Genomic DNA, 14,506 nt, shown 5'->3' with positions numbered 1-14,506 from the left:
AGGGCCCCGCAGGTGCTGGCTCCGAACATTAACTACAGACATTCAGAAACACCCCCTTTCAGGCAGGCTGTGTTGCCAACAATGCTGTCGTCGGAAAAAACACCATGATGGGACAGCCCACGGAAGGCGCCTTGATCGCCCTGGCTATGAAGGTGGGAGATATTTTTTTTCCTTTTGATACATTCAGTTGGTTCCGGGGCTCAGTGGTTAGACCCTGAGCTCTGTGACTGGCAGAAATGCACCCCACTCTGGGCCCAGTGCCTGGCGTGGAGCAGCTGCTCATGAGGATTGAAGGGATGGGTGGTGGGTTGATGGGGGTGCCTCTCTGCTTTGTGTACGGGGGCAAATGACAGAAGAGGTCCGATCAGATCCCTTTGTCGAGGTAGAAGCCCACCCATGGGTGCTTGTCCTGTGGGAGTAGACCCTCTCACTCCTTCCCAGCCGCTCCACTTCCAGCCGCTGCCTCCTGTGCTCTAACCCTTCTCACAACTACCTCAGACATTGTCTTCAAGTTCCCTGCCATTTCCGCCTCCGTAGACACCTCTGCCCACTCAGGCACCCCAAGCTGCCACACTGTCCCATCCCCATCTGTTCCCCTGTCTCCTTCCTAGCACGAGACCCGGGGCCCCTCATTTCTGCCCCTTGCCCGTGTCACAGCCTGGAACGGCGTGTTCCAGGAGCCTATGCGGGGTGGGTGGATGAGTGCGGAGGACGGTTACCCTTTCTGTGCATCTCCATGAAGGTGAACAAGGTGCTGTAAGACACGGCTACACCATATCCTGTTCCTTCCACTCACAGAAGGAAGTCTCTCCAGAATATCAGTAATACCAATAGCACGTGTCGCCCCCTTCAGAGCAGTGAGAGCCAGGCCCACTCAACAGCGCCCGCTGCGCTGCAGGGAGGGACAGCAGGCGTGACTCCCCGGGAGCAGTCCTGCCCTGCTCCCCCTGCCAACCCCAGGCAGCATAGAGAGGGCAGAGGTTGCAGAACCCCCTTTCTTTATGCGTTAGGGTTTTACTCCTTCACGGCTCCAAACTATTTGGGGGGCCTGGTTTGGGACTTTTGAATATGCCTTTTAGAATAAAGTAAATAACAGCTGAAGTGTGAGAGGCATGGTGCTGAGCACTGCGTGGCTGTCGTCTCCTTCACCTTTGCCCCCGTGTCAGTTTCCCAGCGCTGCCAAAACAAAGCATCCGATTGTAAACTGCATGCCCCAGAACAACAGAAATGGATTCTCTCGTGGCCTGGAAACTGGAAGCCCAGACCGAAGGGGTCGGCAGGCCACGCTCCCGCTGCTCCCGGCAATCCCAGGCGCTGCGCGGTCTGCAGAGCGTCACTCTGAGCTCTGCCTGAGCCTCACGTGGCACTGCCCTCCTCTCGTTGGGACACCGGTCGTACTGGATTAGGCCTGCCCTAAGACTGGTCTTGCTGAGGTGGCATCTCCAGTGACCCTGTCTCCAAATAAGAACCTCCACAGGTGCCGGGGTCAGGACTTCAGCACATCTTTCGGAGGGACACGGTGCATCCCATAAGACCCTCCTAAGGAGCCTTTTCAGACATTTTTTTCTAATCACTCCTTCCATGGAAGTTTAAAGCCACAGACATATGGTATATCTGTTCATATACTATATGCACATCTATGCTTTACATATGAATACATAGATTTTTTTGCTCCACACCTGGACCAATTTTCACCCCTTGTGGGGCAGTGAAATGTACAGGTTAGGACTGGTGTACAGTTGGGGAAACTGAGGCTCAGGGCTATAAAGTAATTGGCCCCCAAACTGTCGAAGAGCCAGCAAGTGTCAGGCCTGGCAAGGACCCGAGGCTGTGACAACAGGCCACCCTGCTAACCCAGGGGTCCTTTTTGGGAAATCGCTACAGCTTCAAGTCTGAACATTTCTCCTGACAGAAACCCTGCAGGCTTCTGTTTCTGAGCAGGTTTCAGCTGGAAGCTATTTCAAAGACCATGTGGTTCTGTTCCTGGGACAAGAGAAAAGAGAAATTGTTTTTCCTGGTTGGGACATTGGAAAGCAAATGGCCTTTCTTTGTGAGCTAACTGCTTGGATTTCTCATCTGCCCAAGATGGTTTGAATAATGAATAATTTAAATAGACTGAGATTTGCATAGAGATTGCTTTAGAATGACTCACGGAAAGTGTCTCATTTTATTATCCTAGATGGACTTAAGTGATATTAAAGATTCATACGTGAGGAAAAAAGAGATCCCATTCAGCTCGGAGCAGAAGTGGATGGCGGTGAAATGCAGCCCCAAGAATGAGGTGAGTTTGCTTCTCTGCCCTCCCCCCCACCCACTCCCTACCTCCAATTCAAGCAAAATGCAGACATCAGGGAGAAGAGTTTCAAGTTTCTGGCTACTTCCATGAGGCTCCAGATACATGAGAATACAGTCAATAGCAATTACGTCTTTGACTGTCTGGGGTCTTCTTCTGAGATTGTTGTCTGAATCCCTGGTTCTCCAAGTGGGGTTCCTGGACCAGCATATCAGCATCACCTGGGAAGTTGTCAGAAATGTGGGTTCTCAGGTCCCACCCTGGAACTCCTGAAATTCTAGGGGTGGGACCCAGTCACCTGGGTTTGCTGCGGATTCAGATGCGTGTTCCATGCGAGGCGTGCTGGCGTGTGATGCAGCTGTTGAGTCATTCCTGTTGGAGCAACAGAATGCTTCTGTGGACATCGACCCCAACGCTAACTCCCGGTCCTTCCTGCGCTAAGTTCTCTACACACCTGCGCTCATTTAACCGTCACCATGGGTGACACGCCCCGCAGTCCCGAAGGGGGTCCTCCACAGTGTGAACACACGTGCATGTTCATGGCTGTCCCTGGGTGGGAGGCAACTGGCTGGTCTTTTTTTCCCTTTTTTTATTTTAAAATTTCCTGTAGCTTTTCAGATTTTCTACAATTGAAAAAACTTTTTTAAAAAAGTTTTATTATTACTTTCCATGTTCTCCTCCAGCCTTCCCCTTCTGTCCCACTCCTTCTGGGATCTATCATGTCGAGTCCACGGTGAGCTTTCCCATCTTATTCAAGGTGGAAGGCCCAGCTCACTCCAGGCCTTCGCCATGAGTGGGTGGGCATGTACATTCTGGATGCATAAAAGGAGTTACGGATTATTTTTAAATGTCTTGGTACCTTTAAATCTCCCCATGAAGATAATTCTAATATATCCTCATCAAAAAATGTTGGAAATGTGATTTTTAAAATGGAACCTCCTTATAACTTTTCCCTTCTTCTCTCCCTACCCATCCCCAACCCAAGGTAACTCCCCTTAAGAGTCTGGGATAGAACATTCTGAAATACAAGTAGATATCTAACAGTCAATCACATACGTAGAACATAACACTGGGTGAGAGATGATCAATTAATGAAATGTACTGGATAATCTCAGTGACATTAACAAGGTAACTTTTAATGTAGAGTGGAGTGGTAGGGGTCAAAGATCAGCCCCGTTCTTTTTATGGGCTGTATGGTATTCCATTGTGTGGCTTTCCTGTGACTTATCTGATATGCCTTATGTCAGGGACAGCTGGCAGTCCACTGTAAAGAACCCTGCTGTGAACATCTCTCTGTGGTAGAGGTGACAGTCATGGAGAGTTGAAGCCTCCAGCGACAGATCTTTTTCCTTTCATCTTTTTCAAGGAGCAAGAAGACATTTACTTCATGAAGGGGGCCTTCGAAGAAGTGATCCGTTACTGCACCATGTACAACAACGGGGGCATCCCTCTGCCCCTGACACCCCAACAGAGATCCTTCTGCCAGCAGGAGGAGAAGAAGATGGGGTCGCTCGGCCTGCGGGGTCAGTGACTGTGGCCCCAGCCCCAAGCTCTAAGTCTGCACATAACACTGACTTTTCAAGTGCATGAATGCAGGGTCCTTAGTCAATAAGGTGATTGGTCAGAACAGCAGGCAGGCAGTGTGCCCATGAAAGTGAAGCAAGTGTGCAGTTCGTAGGGAGCCCCTGCCACCAAATTGCACCCATTTGTCCAGATGTGGCTTGTGTGTGAGAAGAGGTGGAACCCTGGTACTGAGTTTTCTGAGACAGATGCCCGGGACACCCAGAAACAATTTTCCCAACTGATCTTCTTGCTCATTACTTACTGTCAGGAAAACCTAGAACCCTTTTAAATCAAGGCAGACGTTTCTTCCTTGGCCATTTCTAACTTCCTGCACCAGGGCCAATGCCTTTCCTGACGGGTTGAGCGTTAAAAACCACGTTTCCTATCGCATCACTTGTCAGCCTGTTTTCAGAGACAGTGTCTAAAAACACTCTGGAGCACTGTCTTCCCTCAGGGGAAAATGAGAAGCATGGGACTTCCGTTGCCTTGGTTCTCCCCTTCAGGGAGCGCAGGTTGTACTTGGCTAGCAGCTGGCTGACGAGTGTGGGGGCGGGGGACTTAGCTGCGGGAAGGGGAGGACGGCGCCTTCAGCACCGGCACATGGCACCTGCCTTAGGGAGGTGCAGCTGGGGGCTTCTGGGCCACAGGCCCCTCCATTATCAGTAAGGCGACGAAGGTCAGTTCTCGTGCCATCCCCTCTCGGAGCACTTGTCCCCTGGAGCTGGGCCTGGCTTCTGTGCCACCGAAACAGACTCAAGACCAAGACAAGCGAACAGAGCCTCTTGCCCTGTTTCCTTCCCACATGTTTTTTTAACCTTTGGTAGCAGCTACCCCCAGCCTGCTGGAGGTCACAAAATGAGAGCAGAGCAAATGAAAGACCAGGACAATTGTCAGAAATGTCCCATCGTAGGCCGTCTTGCAGACTTCCTCACGGCCACTCTTGCTGGGGCGGGGTGAGGGTTGTATACCACCCCGGGACAGAGGTCTTGTTTTCTGATAGGAAAGTTGTCTCTAGCGCGTCTCTCGTGCTCTCTCAGGGTGACACCTCGGCCCTGCACATTGGTGACCACCGCAAAGACCTTTGCCTCCCCTCACAGTCAGGAGCTCAGTGCCCTCGCCCCTCACAGACAGAGGAGGGACTGCAACATAGTGGGGGCTGGGGCTTCCCGGGGGTAAAATCGGTCCCTGCACCCCCATGACACTCCCGTGGGTCTGGTCTCTCTGCAGTGCTGGCCCTGGCATCTGGGCCCGAGCTGGGGCAGCTGACATTTCTGGGTCTTGTCGGAATCATCGACCCTCCGAGGGCCGGTGTGAAAGAAGCGGTGCAGGTCCTCTCCGAGTCCGGCGTGTCCGTGAAGATGATCACGGGGGATGCCCTGGAGACGGCCTTGGCGATAGGTAATGGGGGAGGGGGGCGAGGAGGAAAGGACCTGCAGTCCGTTACAGTGGGGTCACCCCTTCTGCTGATCCTCAGAGATCCTGGTCGGGAGTGCTCACCTCGCTGCCCAGGAAAGATTCTGAGATTTGGGCACCTGCGTTTCACCCTTAAAGCCATTGTCCCTAAAATGCTGGCAGACTGTCCAAAAGCGGAGAAGACCTCATGTACTGAATTGGCCAAAAAGTTCATTTAGTTACTTCCGTAAAATAATAGACATTTTTTCATTTTCACCAATAACTTTATTGATTTGGACATTTTAAGTATGTGGGCTATCTCTGACGTGGTATAATGTTGATTGTTCTCACTTAATGTCTCGATTTGATCACTATCAACTTCAACTGCTCTACCCGACTGTGGAGCACCGTCCAGCGAGGAATCTCCAGCACGAAACTTCACAACCCACTTTTGACACGTTCCATCTGTCACAGCAGCTTCTCCACACACTGCACAAATCTTCTTTTGCATTAGTTGTATTTTTGCCTTTCTTGAAATAATAAAGGATAATAATTGCATATTTTCTTCCATCTTCAATACTAAAATGGCTACACAAAAATTCACCAATTTTAATAGTTTTTTTAGATGCAGGCTGATATGACAGCTGTCACAATAGAGTCTAACAAAATTGTTTCAAATGAGGTTAAAGATAACTAAGCACTACTAGAGCCATTATACAGAAAAAAACAAACGAACTTTTTGGCCAACCCAATATAATGAGAACCTACTATGTGCCGGGGCTTTTCATCCGTGATCTCACTTCATCTTCACAGGCAGCATCAATCCTTGTGCACAGTTCCAGTCCGGCTTCTGCCATCGGCTCTGTGCCCTTGACAAACCACTGAGCCACTCCGACCCCCAGACTCTTCATCAGCAGGGGACGAGAGCTAGCAACCCGCTCCCACTACTCCTCTTGCTACTGCTGTGAGGGTTGTCACGCCTTGGTTCTCTTGCCCCTCTGCCATGAGGCAGCCTGGCACTGTGGAAGCAGACAGAACCCTGTCAGGTTCCAGTATGCCCAGCTCTGTGACCTCGGGGAAGTTACTCCCCTCTCAGCCTCCTGATCTTTGAGGTGCAGGGTCAGGAGGCCTTTGTTTTAGGTTAATTCTGTGGATGGAATTAGATCCCATAACATAGCAGGCGCTCAGTAAATGGTAGCCATTGTGGTCTTGTTCTTATTATTCTGAGGCCAAGGCAGGAACTGAGGTCAGGTGGGTGGCGTGAGGCGGGGGAAGGGACCATAGGCGCAGGCCTCAGAGCAAACCCTTGGAGTGGTTTGTCCCTGCCACGCAGGAAGGAACATCGGCCTGTGCAATGGGAAGCTGAGCGCCATGTCCGGGGAGGAGGTGGAAAGTCTGGAGCCGAGCAAGCTGGCCGACCGTGTCAGGAAGGTGGGGTCCTCCCGGGGGTCACTGGGAGGGGGTGGAGGGGTGTGTGTTCCCAGCTTTGTATTCACTGACTCTGCTTTCTTACACCTCTATATCCAGGTATCTGTCTTCTTCAGGACCAGCCCAAAGCACAAACTCAAAATCATAAAGGTAAGCTGTGTGCAGGGACAGGTTCTGCCTCACTTGTCATCCGGGGTAAAGTCCAGGGCATCGGTGAAGGCTCTGCTCCACAGGATGGCCCAGGGCGCACAGTGGAAGAAGCCCAGCCATCCTCAAGTTGGGTCTTCCTTCCCTAGGTCCAGGGCAGCTGCCTCAGCGGTGCCCTTCACCCAGCCTCTGGGGAGGGCAGAACTGGGGCCCTTTACCCCATGCACCAAAATCAAGGGGCAGGAGCTGGGTGATGCAAAGGGGAAAATAAAAAGAGGCTGGCCTTTGTTAGTCGAGTGCTCTCTGGCATATTCTTGTAAGTACCTCCAGGCCTCCATCTCCTTGTCTGTCAAGCGGGGAAAGACGAACGGCACCCACTAATTCACAAGGCTGGCAAGAGGATCGAAGGGAGCCAGGCCTATGACGCTCTTGGCACAGTGCCCGGCACACTGCAGGTGCCAAAGAGTGGATCTGATGTTCAGATTGTGTATCAAAAACTGAAAGTACTGGAATGAGCCCTGCAAATGTGCGTGGTTTCCCGCACGTGTACGCTTCAAAAGTTTGCCCTTTGACTCTATTGCCTCTTTTATGTTGTTCTTGGGGTTTTTTGTTTTGCACAGTAAATCTCTATGCAAGTTATTCCTCAAAGAAAATGCTGGCACTGTGTGGCTCGGGGGACGAGTTGATTATTATTTGTTAACGGTGATGGACAACATGTCCCAGCCCTTGCTACTGCGGGGCACTGTCACATCCGTGGTCTGAGTTTAGGCCTCCCCACAGCCCTAGGAAGGAGGGACTATTGTTCCCATTTGGCAGATGGAGAAACTAAGGTGGAGAGGATCAAGGTTTGCTCATTCCCACAGCTACTGGGGTAGAGCTGGGATCAGACTCCCGCCAGGTGCCTCCAGTGCTGTCCAGAGAGGGGACTCTGCTGTCAGCCACATGGTGTGGGCAGCAGAGCATCGGGGGGAGGAAGGATCTAGAAGGAAGGGCCTCAGGCTGCATGCTTCCCCTTGCCTGCTCTTTCCAAAGGCTTTGCAGGAGTCAGGGGCAATCGTGGCCATGACTGGGGATGGGGTGAATGATGCTGTAGCCCTGAAGTCTGCAGACATTGGGATCGCCATGGGGCGGACGGGAACTGATGTCAGCAAAGAGGCTGCCAACATGATCCTGGTGGATGATGACTTCTCAGCCATCATGTGAGTTCTCTTCAGGTGTTTTTAGTGCCAAAAATGTGTGGGGTAACCAGCTCTCCCCTAACCTGCTGATCTGTAGATACAACGTGTCCCAGTCCCAAAAAACACTTAGAGCAGAGCCGTGGGGGCTACCCTGGGTAGTGGCAGGCAGCACCAGGGGAATGTTACAGGCGCAGCAGAACCCTAACGTGTGCACTGATAGGAATGCCTGGGTCCGCCACGCACAGGGCATCCTGGGTCCCTAAATGCCAGCAGCAAGAGGGGATCCTGTGTGGCCATCACAAAACCATTTCAAAGAACATTTTAATGACAGAGAAATGCTCACATTCTAGTGTTAAATGAAAAACACTAAACAAGTGAATGTATTCAGTTTGAGGAAAACAAGTATTTTCAGTTTGACTCTAGTGCTGTTTGTGTTGGGACATACATTGCAGGCACTGAAAAGAGATTGGACAGAACACCCAGGTCATTAACACCGGAGTGGTTTATGTAAATTACAATAACTGGGGGTGGGGAAAACCTTTCCTTGAACCAAATATCAAAAATCTAAACAAATTCTGAAGTTTGGTGTGATTGCTGGCTTTACAAAAGAGGCCTTTGCTTTATAAATGGATTCACCCTAGGAATTCCTAAAACAGTTCCTCTTGGTAAGAAAGTGTAGTTAATATCTAGCTCTACAGCTTCAGTTCTTTTGCAGAACACTTTAGTAAAAAAGGGGAGGGTTTAGACAGTTTTCTACTACCTTAGGGGCTCAAGCACTTTCACGAAGAGCCTTCTAACAATACAATGATGTTTTCAACCTCAGCTCTCTCTCTTGCTGTGCCCCTGGATCTAATTGTTGGATTTCAGTGGTTTGGCCGCGCCTCTCGCCATTGGTGAATCACAGAGGCGCATGAGGCACTTCAGGAGTCCTGGGCAGGGGCTGCGGTCCCAGGGTTCAGACGACAGATCAATTTAGACTTCGGACAAAAGGGTGACCCCGGCTGAGGGGCCTGTCTCCAGCAGCTGATGAAGCCTGTTGGGATATCATCATTCTCTATTAGTGTGTTCCTGATAATGCCAGCAAGGGGAACAGGAAGGAGGGGTACAAGCACAGTGTCACCCAGAGGCGACACTTCATGTAGCAGCTGCCAGAGTTGGCTTTCCACCAGGCCTTGTTTGCAAGCAAATGCTTTCTCATCTCTTGCAGGAATGCGGTGGAGGAAGGCAAGGGGATTTTTCACAACATCAAAAACTTTGTCCGATTTCAGCTGAGCACGTAAGTCCAGGCCAGCCTGTCCCCGTGCCATCAAGGGCTGCGCCCGCATCAGGCGAGCAGCTGCTGACGGGGCCCTGTCCTGCGGCTTGTGCCCTGCAGGAGCATCTCGGCCTTGAGCCTCATCACTCTGTCCACCGTGTGCAGCCTGCCCAACCCTCTGAACGCCATGCAGATCCTGTGGATCAACATCATCATGGACGGGCCACCGGCACAGAGGTGAGGCGCCGGCCGGCTGGGGCCGCCGCGCTGCTTCTGCCAGCCTCCACTGACTGCACCCCTCCTCGGCACCGGGGCCTGGTGCAAGGGGTGCACAGGCACTATCACGGGCCCTAAGGAGCCCCAGAAAACTTCTCCGCGGTGCGCTTGGGGGAGAGACGGCGAGTGGAGTGCACTGGACACGCTGAAGCACCTCTGCAGGCAGCATGGGGCACAGTGGGACATTCTGCCTGGAATGCTCTCCCTGGGCTAGCTGCATGGCCTCATCCTGCTCATTCACGTCACTGCCTTCGAGAAGTCTTCCCTGATTACTCCAACAGCAGCCTCCTCACTCTTAGTCACCTTACTCTGCTTCATTTTTCCCCAGACAGGAAAACATGTATTTCCTTGCTTATCTAATTATACATAGTCCATCTCCCTTTTAGAACGTCAGCTTCGCAGAGGCAAGGTTTTTGTTTTGTTCCCTGCAGGACCCCCAGCTCCTACAGTGGTGCTTGGCATATAGGAGGGGCTCAGCCAATTACGGGCTGAATGAATGAGAAGGGAGAGTTCGGCGGGCTGGCTGATGCAGAAGGGAGAATGGGCTTTGGAGAGAGGAAGACCAAGGCAAACAGCACTTTGCTGGGATTGAGCGCACAGCAGGTGTTGTCCCCGAGATAGCTGGTTTATTGTTACTGTTGTTAATTTAATCACCACCAGTGACAGCTGCTGAAGGGAAGAGGGCTGTACTGGGTTGTCCCCTCCCACGCCCAGAGGGAGGGCTCCCTCTTCTCCATGCTCTTCCTGAGGACAGGGCCAGGACTTCAGCCATAACTGCTCAGAGCAGGGCCTCAACCACCCCACTCCCTCCTCAGCACCGCACACCACCTACCACTGTCTCGGCACTGGCTGAAGGCAGCTGCCCCTCAGTGGACAGGGAGTTCCATGGTGGGCAGGGCCTGGCTCCTGTTTCCCCTGGCCAGCTGCAACAGGCCAGGCCCAACTTTGGGGCCACTTGTGGTGATGGAAATTGAGCAGAGGAATGACTAGGTGTGGTTCCAAGGTCAAGATGTTGGGTAGGGGTGCCGGTTGTCCAGGTGGAGGTGGGCAGGCTGCCTTTGGGGTTCAGGCTGTGGGGGACTCCCTGGAACGAGCCAAGGGACTGGGCAGTTAGGGACAGGTCAGAAGGGCAGGGCCGGCTTCCAGCGAGGGCATGGAGGTCCCCGTGAGGCTGGGAACAGCTCTGGCTCACAGGGGACGACAGGGCGGCCTTTGCTACCTGCCCATCCTGGCCGCGCCTTTGATGGTGACTTGAACACATCTCTGCTTCAGGTTTCCTTTTCTGTGTGACTGCTGCGTGCCTTTTCAAAACTGCCTTTCTCAGTGGTTCATTCCAAAGTTTCCCTTTTTGTTCTGAGCAGCTTGGGGGTGGAGCCGGTGGACAAAGACGCCCTCCGGCAGCCCCCGAGGAATGTCAAGGCCATGATCCTCAGCAGAGCCCTCATCCTGAAGATCCTCCTGTCGGCTTCTGTCATCATCAGCGGGACCCTCTTCATCTTCTGGAAAGAGGTGAGGAAAGTCCTCGCCCGCTCGGCTCCTTCAGTGCCTGGCTGTGCGGCTGATACGAAGCTGGGTGTGTGGGGGGCAAGGGGGCCTGTCCCTGCTGTGGGGCGGGGGCACGAGGAGTTGACTTTGCAGAGGTGGGACGGAGCAGGAGGATGTGAGGCCTCAGGGGCAGAGAAGAGAATTCAGGCTTTTTTCCAATGGGACACATGCTTTTGCTTCTTTCCATTGTCACCAGGAAATAATTTGAAATCTACTAAAAGAAACTCCTGTCTTATTCCTGGAGGTGATAGTTGGCAGGATCTTATTAGGAATCATCTTTCTGTGGCCTGAAAGTTCAGGGAGCCCCCTCCTGAGCCACCCAGTGACCTAGACGAAGACCTTCCGCCCCAATCGCCCGTGTGCAGGAAGGGCGATGGGACGCTAGAAGGCCACTCTTGTGCTCTAAGAGCGGCTTTGCTTCTTCCCAGACTCTGCCCCTGCCCGGGAGAGTGGCAGAGGCCCCACCTTTGTCCAGCTGTGTCCTTAGCCCAGTGCAGGCAGAGACACAGACCTTCCTGTTGTAACAGTCAGGTCCTCAGTGTGGGTCCCTGCAGCGGCACCCAGCAGATGAGCTCAGACAGGAATGGGGACTGCTGCAGGGGCCAGAGCAGAGGGAAGTTCTGGGAGCCGGCCCAGAACCTTCTCGCCTCGGGCTCCAGCACCCACCCCACCCCTTCCATGTCAACCACAATGGGACCTGAGGCAGGTCTCACCAGCAGGGCCAGAGCCAGGGAGGGGTCAGTGGCTTTGTTCATTCAGCCTCACAGGCCTCTCAGTTCTCCGTGGGGTCGGGGTCCTTCTGCCTTCCTTGTAGGAAGTGACACTCTGTGATGTAGAACTGTAGAGGTGTCACCTGCTGGAGGAAGGGACACTCCATTTCCTAATCCATGGTTTCTCCCTCCAACATCAGGGCCCGTTAGTAGCCGCTCCCGGGTGCTGACAGAGGGGCCAGGTCCTGGGGACGGGGCAGTCAGGAGACACTCTTCTGGGTCCCGCTAGTTGACTCAAGACTGACAGGAGGTTTTGATCAATTCCCAGTAAAACCAAGTCCGGTGACCTGAACACAAGTGGCGATCACAGGTGCTCCCTCCCTCCCTGGGCTCTCGGTGAAGGGGCTGCATCCCCTCCTCTCATGCACTTATGTTCCAGATCCCCGAAGACAAGGCGAGCACCCCGCGTACCACGACAATGACCTTCACCTGCTTTGTATTCTTTGACCTCTTCAATGCCTTGACCTGTCGCTCTCAGGTGAGACCTGCCGCCCTCAGGGCCCTCTCAGCTTCCTTCCCTGTACAACTGAATTGTGTTCTCAGTGAGAAGCGTGGTCCCTGCCCGAGCCCCCCAGGGGCCCTCAGACACAGGCACCCTTGTCTGAGGGGGAGTTATGTGCCCCTCTCCTGCAGACCAAGTTGATATTCGAGATCGGCTTCCTCCGGAATCGCATGTTCCTCTACTCAGTGCTCGGGTCAGTTCTAGGGCAGCTGGCGGTGATTTACGTCCCACCCCTGCAGAGGGTATTCCAGACGGAGAACCTGGGGGCGCTCGGTGAGTAGGAGGGGGTGGGCTCCCCAGATTCCGTGGCGATCACACACCTGGGCAGGGGGGCTGCTAAGTCCCAACCTGGGGCCATTCCATCCCCAAAGGACCAGACTGGTGCCTGCACTGGGTAGGATGGCCACGTGACGGGACATGGACGGCCCAGGGCAGAAGGGGATTTAGCATCTCGGTCCCCACAGGGCATGGAGGCTCAGGGCACAGATGGCAGGTGCAGTGACAGTCTGGGCTTAGCCTGTGACATGCTGTGAGCCTCAGATGAGGAGTGAGTTGTCCCCCACAGGCAGTGGAGGATTTAAACAGGGGCCAGTGTGACTTGGACACCTGCTTACAGGGCGTCAGCCACCCAGAAGTTCTTGCTGAAAGTGATAGGATTTAGTGACCAGCTTTCTAGGGGCCAAGCCCATGTTCCTAATCCAGAGCCCCCAGGACTCTCCTCTATCCTCAACTAGGCTTCTTGCAGACCCTTGTTCATTCTTTGGGAGCTGCCCAAGGGGGCTTGACCTCCTTTGCCTGAGGCTGTGATGACAGTGAGCAGAAGCGGGAGGAGGGTTGGGTCCTGAGGGGGAGGCAGGCGCCTGGAGAGGGACACTGACCACAGGAACTTGGAGGGAGCAGAGCCAAACACCACGGCCTTCCTGCCTCCTGCCTCCTCCCTCCCTTCTGGCCTGAGCTCTCTATCAGCCAACCCCACCCTGGGCGGGCAGGTGAGGCAGCTCCCAGGCAGAGTACAGGGGATCTAAGGCAAGACTGGGGAATATTGGCTCTTTCTCCCTAAAATCTGAAAAGCAGTGTCTCAGTAGGTCTCCTGTGAATACCCTGTGGGCACAGACAAAAGAGCCCCCACATTTTAATGGGTGTTCCCATCCCTGAGCACTAAGGCAGCTCACCAGCTCTGAAGGAGACACTGTGTTGTGCTTGGACACCACCTGTGTCATGCATCATTGACGATAGGGGGTCAGGGGTGGTTCCCAACAGTAAGACACAGCGGGGTCCGGGGGAGACTTTGGGGACTAACCCACTAGAATAAGTCAGAGGGGCTGGGGGCCAGAAGTGAGGGTTAGGGGCTGCTGACCTTGGTGACATGCCCACTACCCAGCACACCTGCCCCTTGCCCTGAACCACCTGGAACGGCTACCGGTCCCTGTGGAGCTGGCTCGGGGGGCTCAGGGCAATGGAAGCAGCTGGGCCCCAGCTCCTGACCCCCTGCCTGTCTCTCCATAAGTCAGTTCCTGAGAGCGGCATGGCAGGCCCGTAGCCAGCTGCATGCTGGGCGCTGCCCTGACACTGGGGAGAACTGGCAGAGTCCTGGGCAGAGCGGGGCTGGTGGCCAGAAGGACAAGCTGTGCTCTCTGACCTGTCCTCCCCTTCCCGTTTCAGACTTGCTGCTCTTAACTGGCCTGGCCTCATCCGTGTTCATTTTGTCAGAGCTCCTCAAACTATGTGAAAAGTTCTGCTGCAGAGCCCAGAAAGCCCGGGCTCACTGTGAAGCTGTATAGTGGCCCCCGACCCGTGTAAAAGCCCCTAAATAACCATATTTTTATGTCTGAAGAGGGCTGTTTTCAGGACACCGCAGCATTAGGTCACTCACTGAGTTCTTCCTGGGGAGCCAGCAAGAAGCTTGGCCCAGACTCGTATCTACACATCCCCTCCCTCCGGGCTCTGGGACAGACTATGAGGACCCTGTACAGAAAGACCTTGTTATTTATTAAATCACAGTGATTTTTATAAACCACGTCTGCCTAGGTACTTGTACTGCAGCTCATGGTGGTGCAGCCCACTCGTGCAGGATGCGCGGGTACCTGGCAGCCTGGGAAGATGGGGGCTGGGCCCGGGCCCAGGCGTCTGGTTGTTTCTCTGCTTGCTGTTGGCCCC

At 53.6% G+C, this 14,506-nt stretch overlaps 1 protein-coding gene across 1 annotated transcript in view; it reads left to right on the top strand.

The window, feature by feature from the left end:
* ATP2C2 (ATPase secretory pathway Ca2+ transporting 2) overlaps window positions 1–14,506 on the top strand; it is a 53,979-nt gene extending 39,473 nt beyond the window's left edge. The window contains exons 15-27 of the mRNA XM_037142417.2: window positions 63–152; window positions 2,180–2,281; window positions 3,660–3,816; window positions 5,084–5,254; window positions 6,582–6,679; window positions 6,776–6,826; window positions 7,856–8,022; window positions 9,209–9,277; window positions 9,377–9,493; window positions 10,894–11,041; window positions 12,227–12,325; window positions 12,481–12,622; window positions 14,012–14,506. Coding sequence (XP_036998312.2) covers window positions 63–152; window positions 2,180–2,281; window positions 3,660–3,816; window positions 5,084–5,254; window positions 6,582–6,679; window positions 6,776–6,826; window positions 7,856–8,022; window positions 9,209–9,277; window positions 9,377–9,493; window positions 10,894–11,041; window positions 12,227–12,325; window positions 12,481–12,622; window positions 14,012–14,130 — 1,530 coding nt within the window. The 3' untranslated portion in view covers window positions 14,131–14,506. The remainder of the gene's footprint in view (window positions 1–62; window positions 153–2,179; window positions 2,282–3,659; window positions 3,817–5,083; window positions 5,255–6,581; window positions 6,680–6,775; window positions 6,827–7,855; window positions 8,023–9,208; window positions 9,278–9,376; window positions 9,494–10,893; window positions 11,042–12,226; window positions 12,326–12,480; window positions 12,623–14,011) is intronic.

This window comes from Artibeus jamaicensis, unplaced genomic scaffold (assembly GCF_021234435.1).
Source record: "Artibeus jamaicensis isolate MK-2021 breed Jamaican fruit bat unplaced genomic scaffold, CSHL_Jam_final contig_464, whole genome shotgun sequence".
Classification (NCBI taxonomy): domain Eukaryota; kingdom Metazoa; phylum Chordata; class Mammalia; order Chiroptera; family Phyllostomidae; genus Artibeus; species Artibeus jamaicensis.
This window is presented reverse-complemented; position numbering and strand designations above follow the sequence as displayed.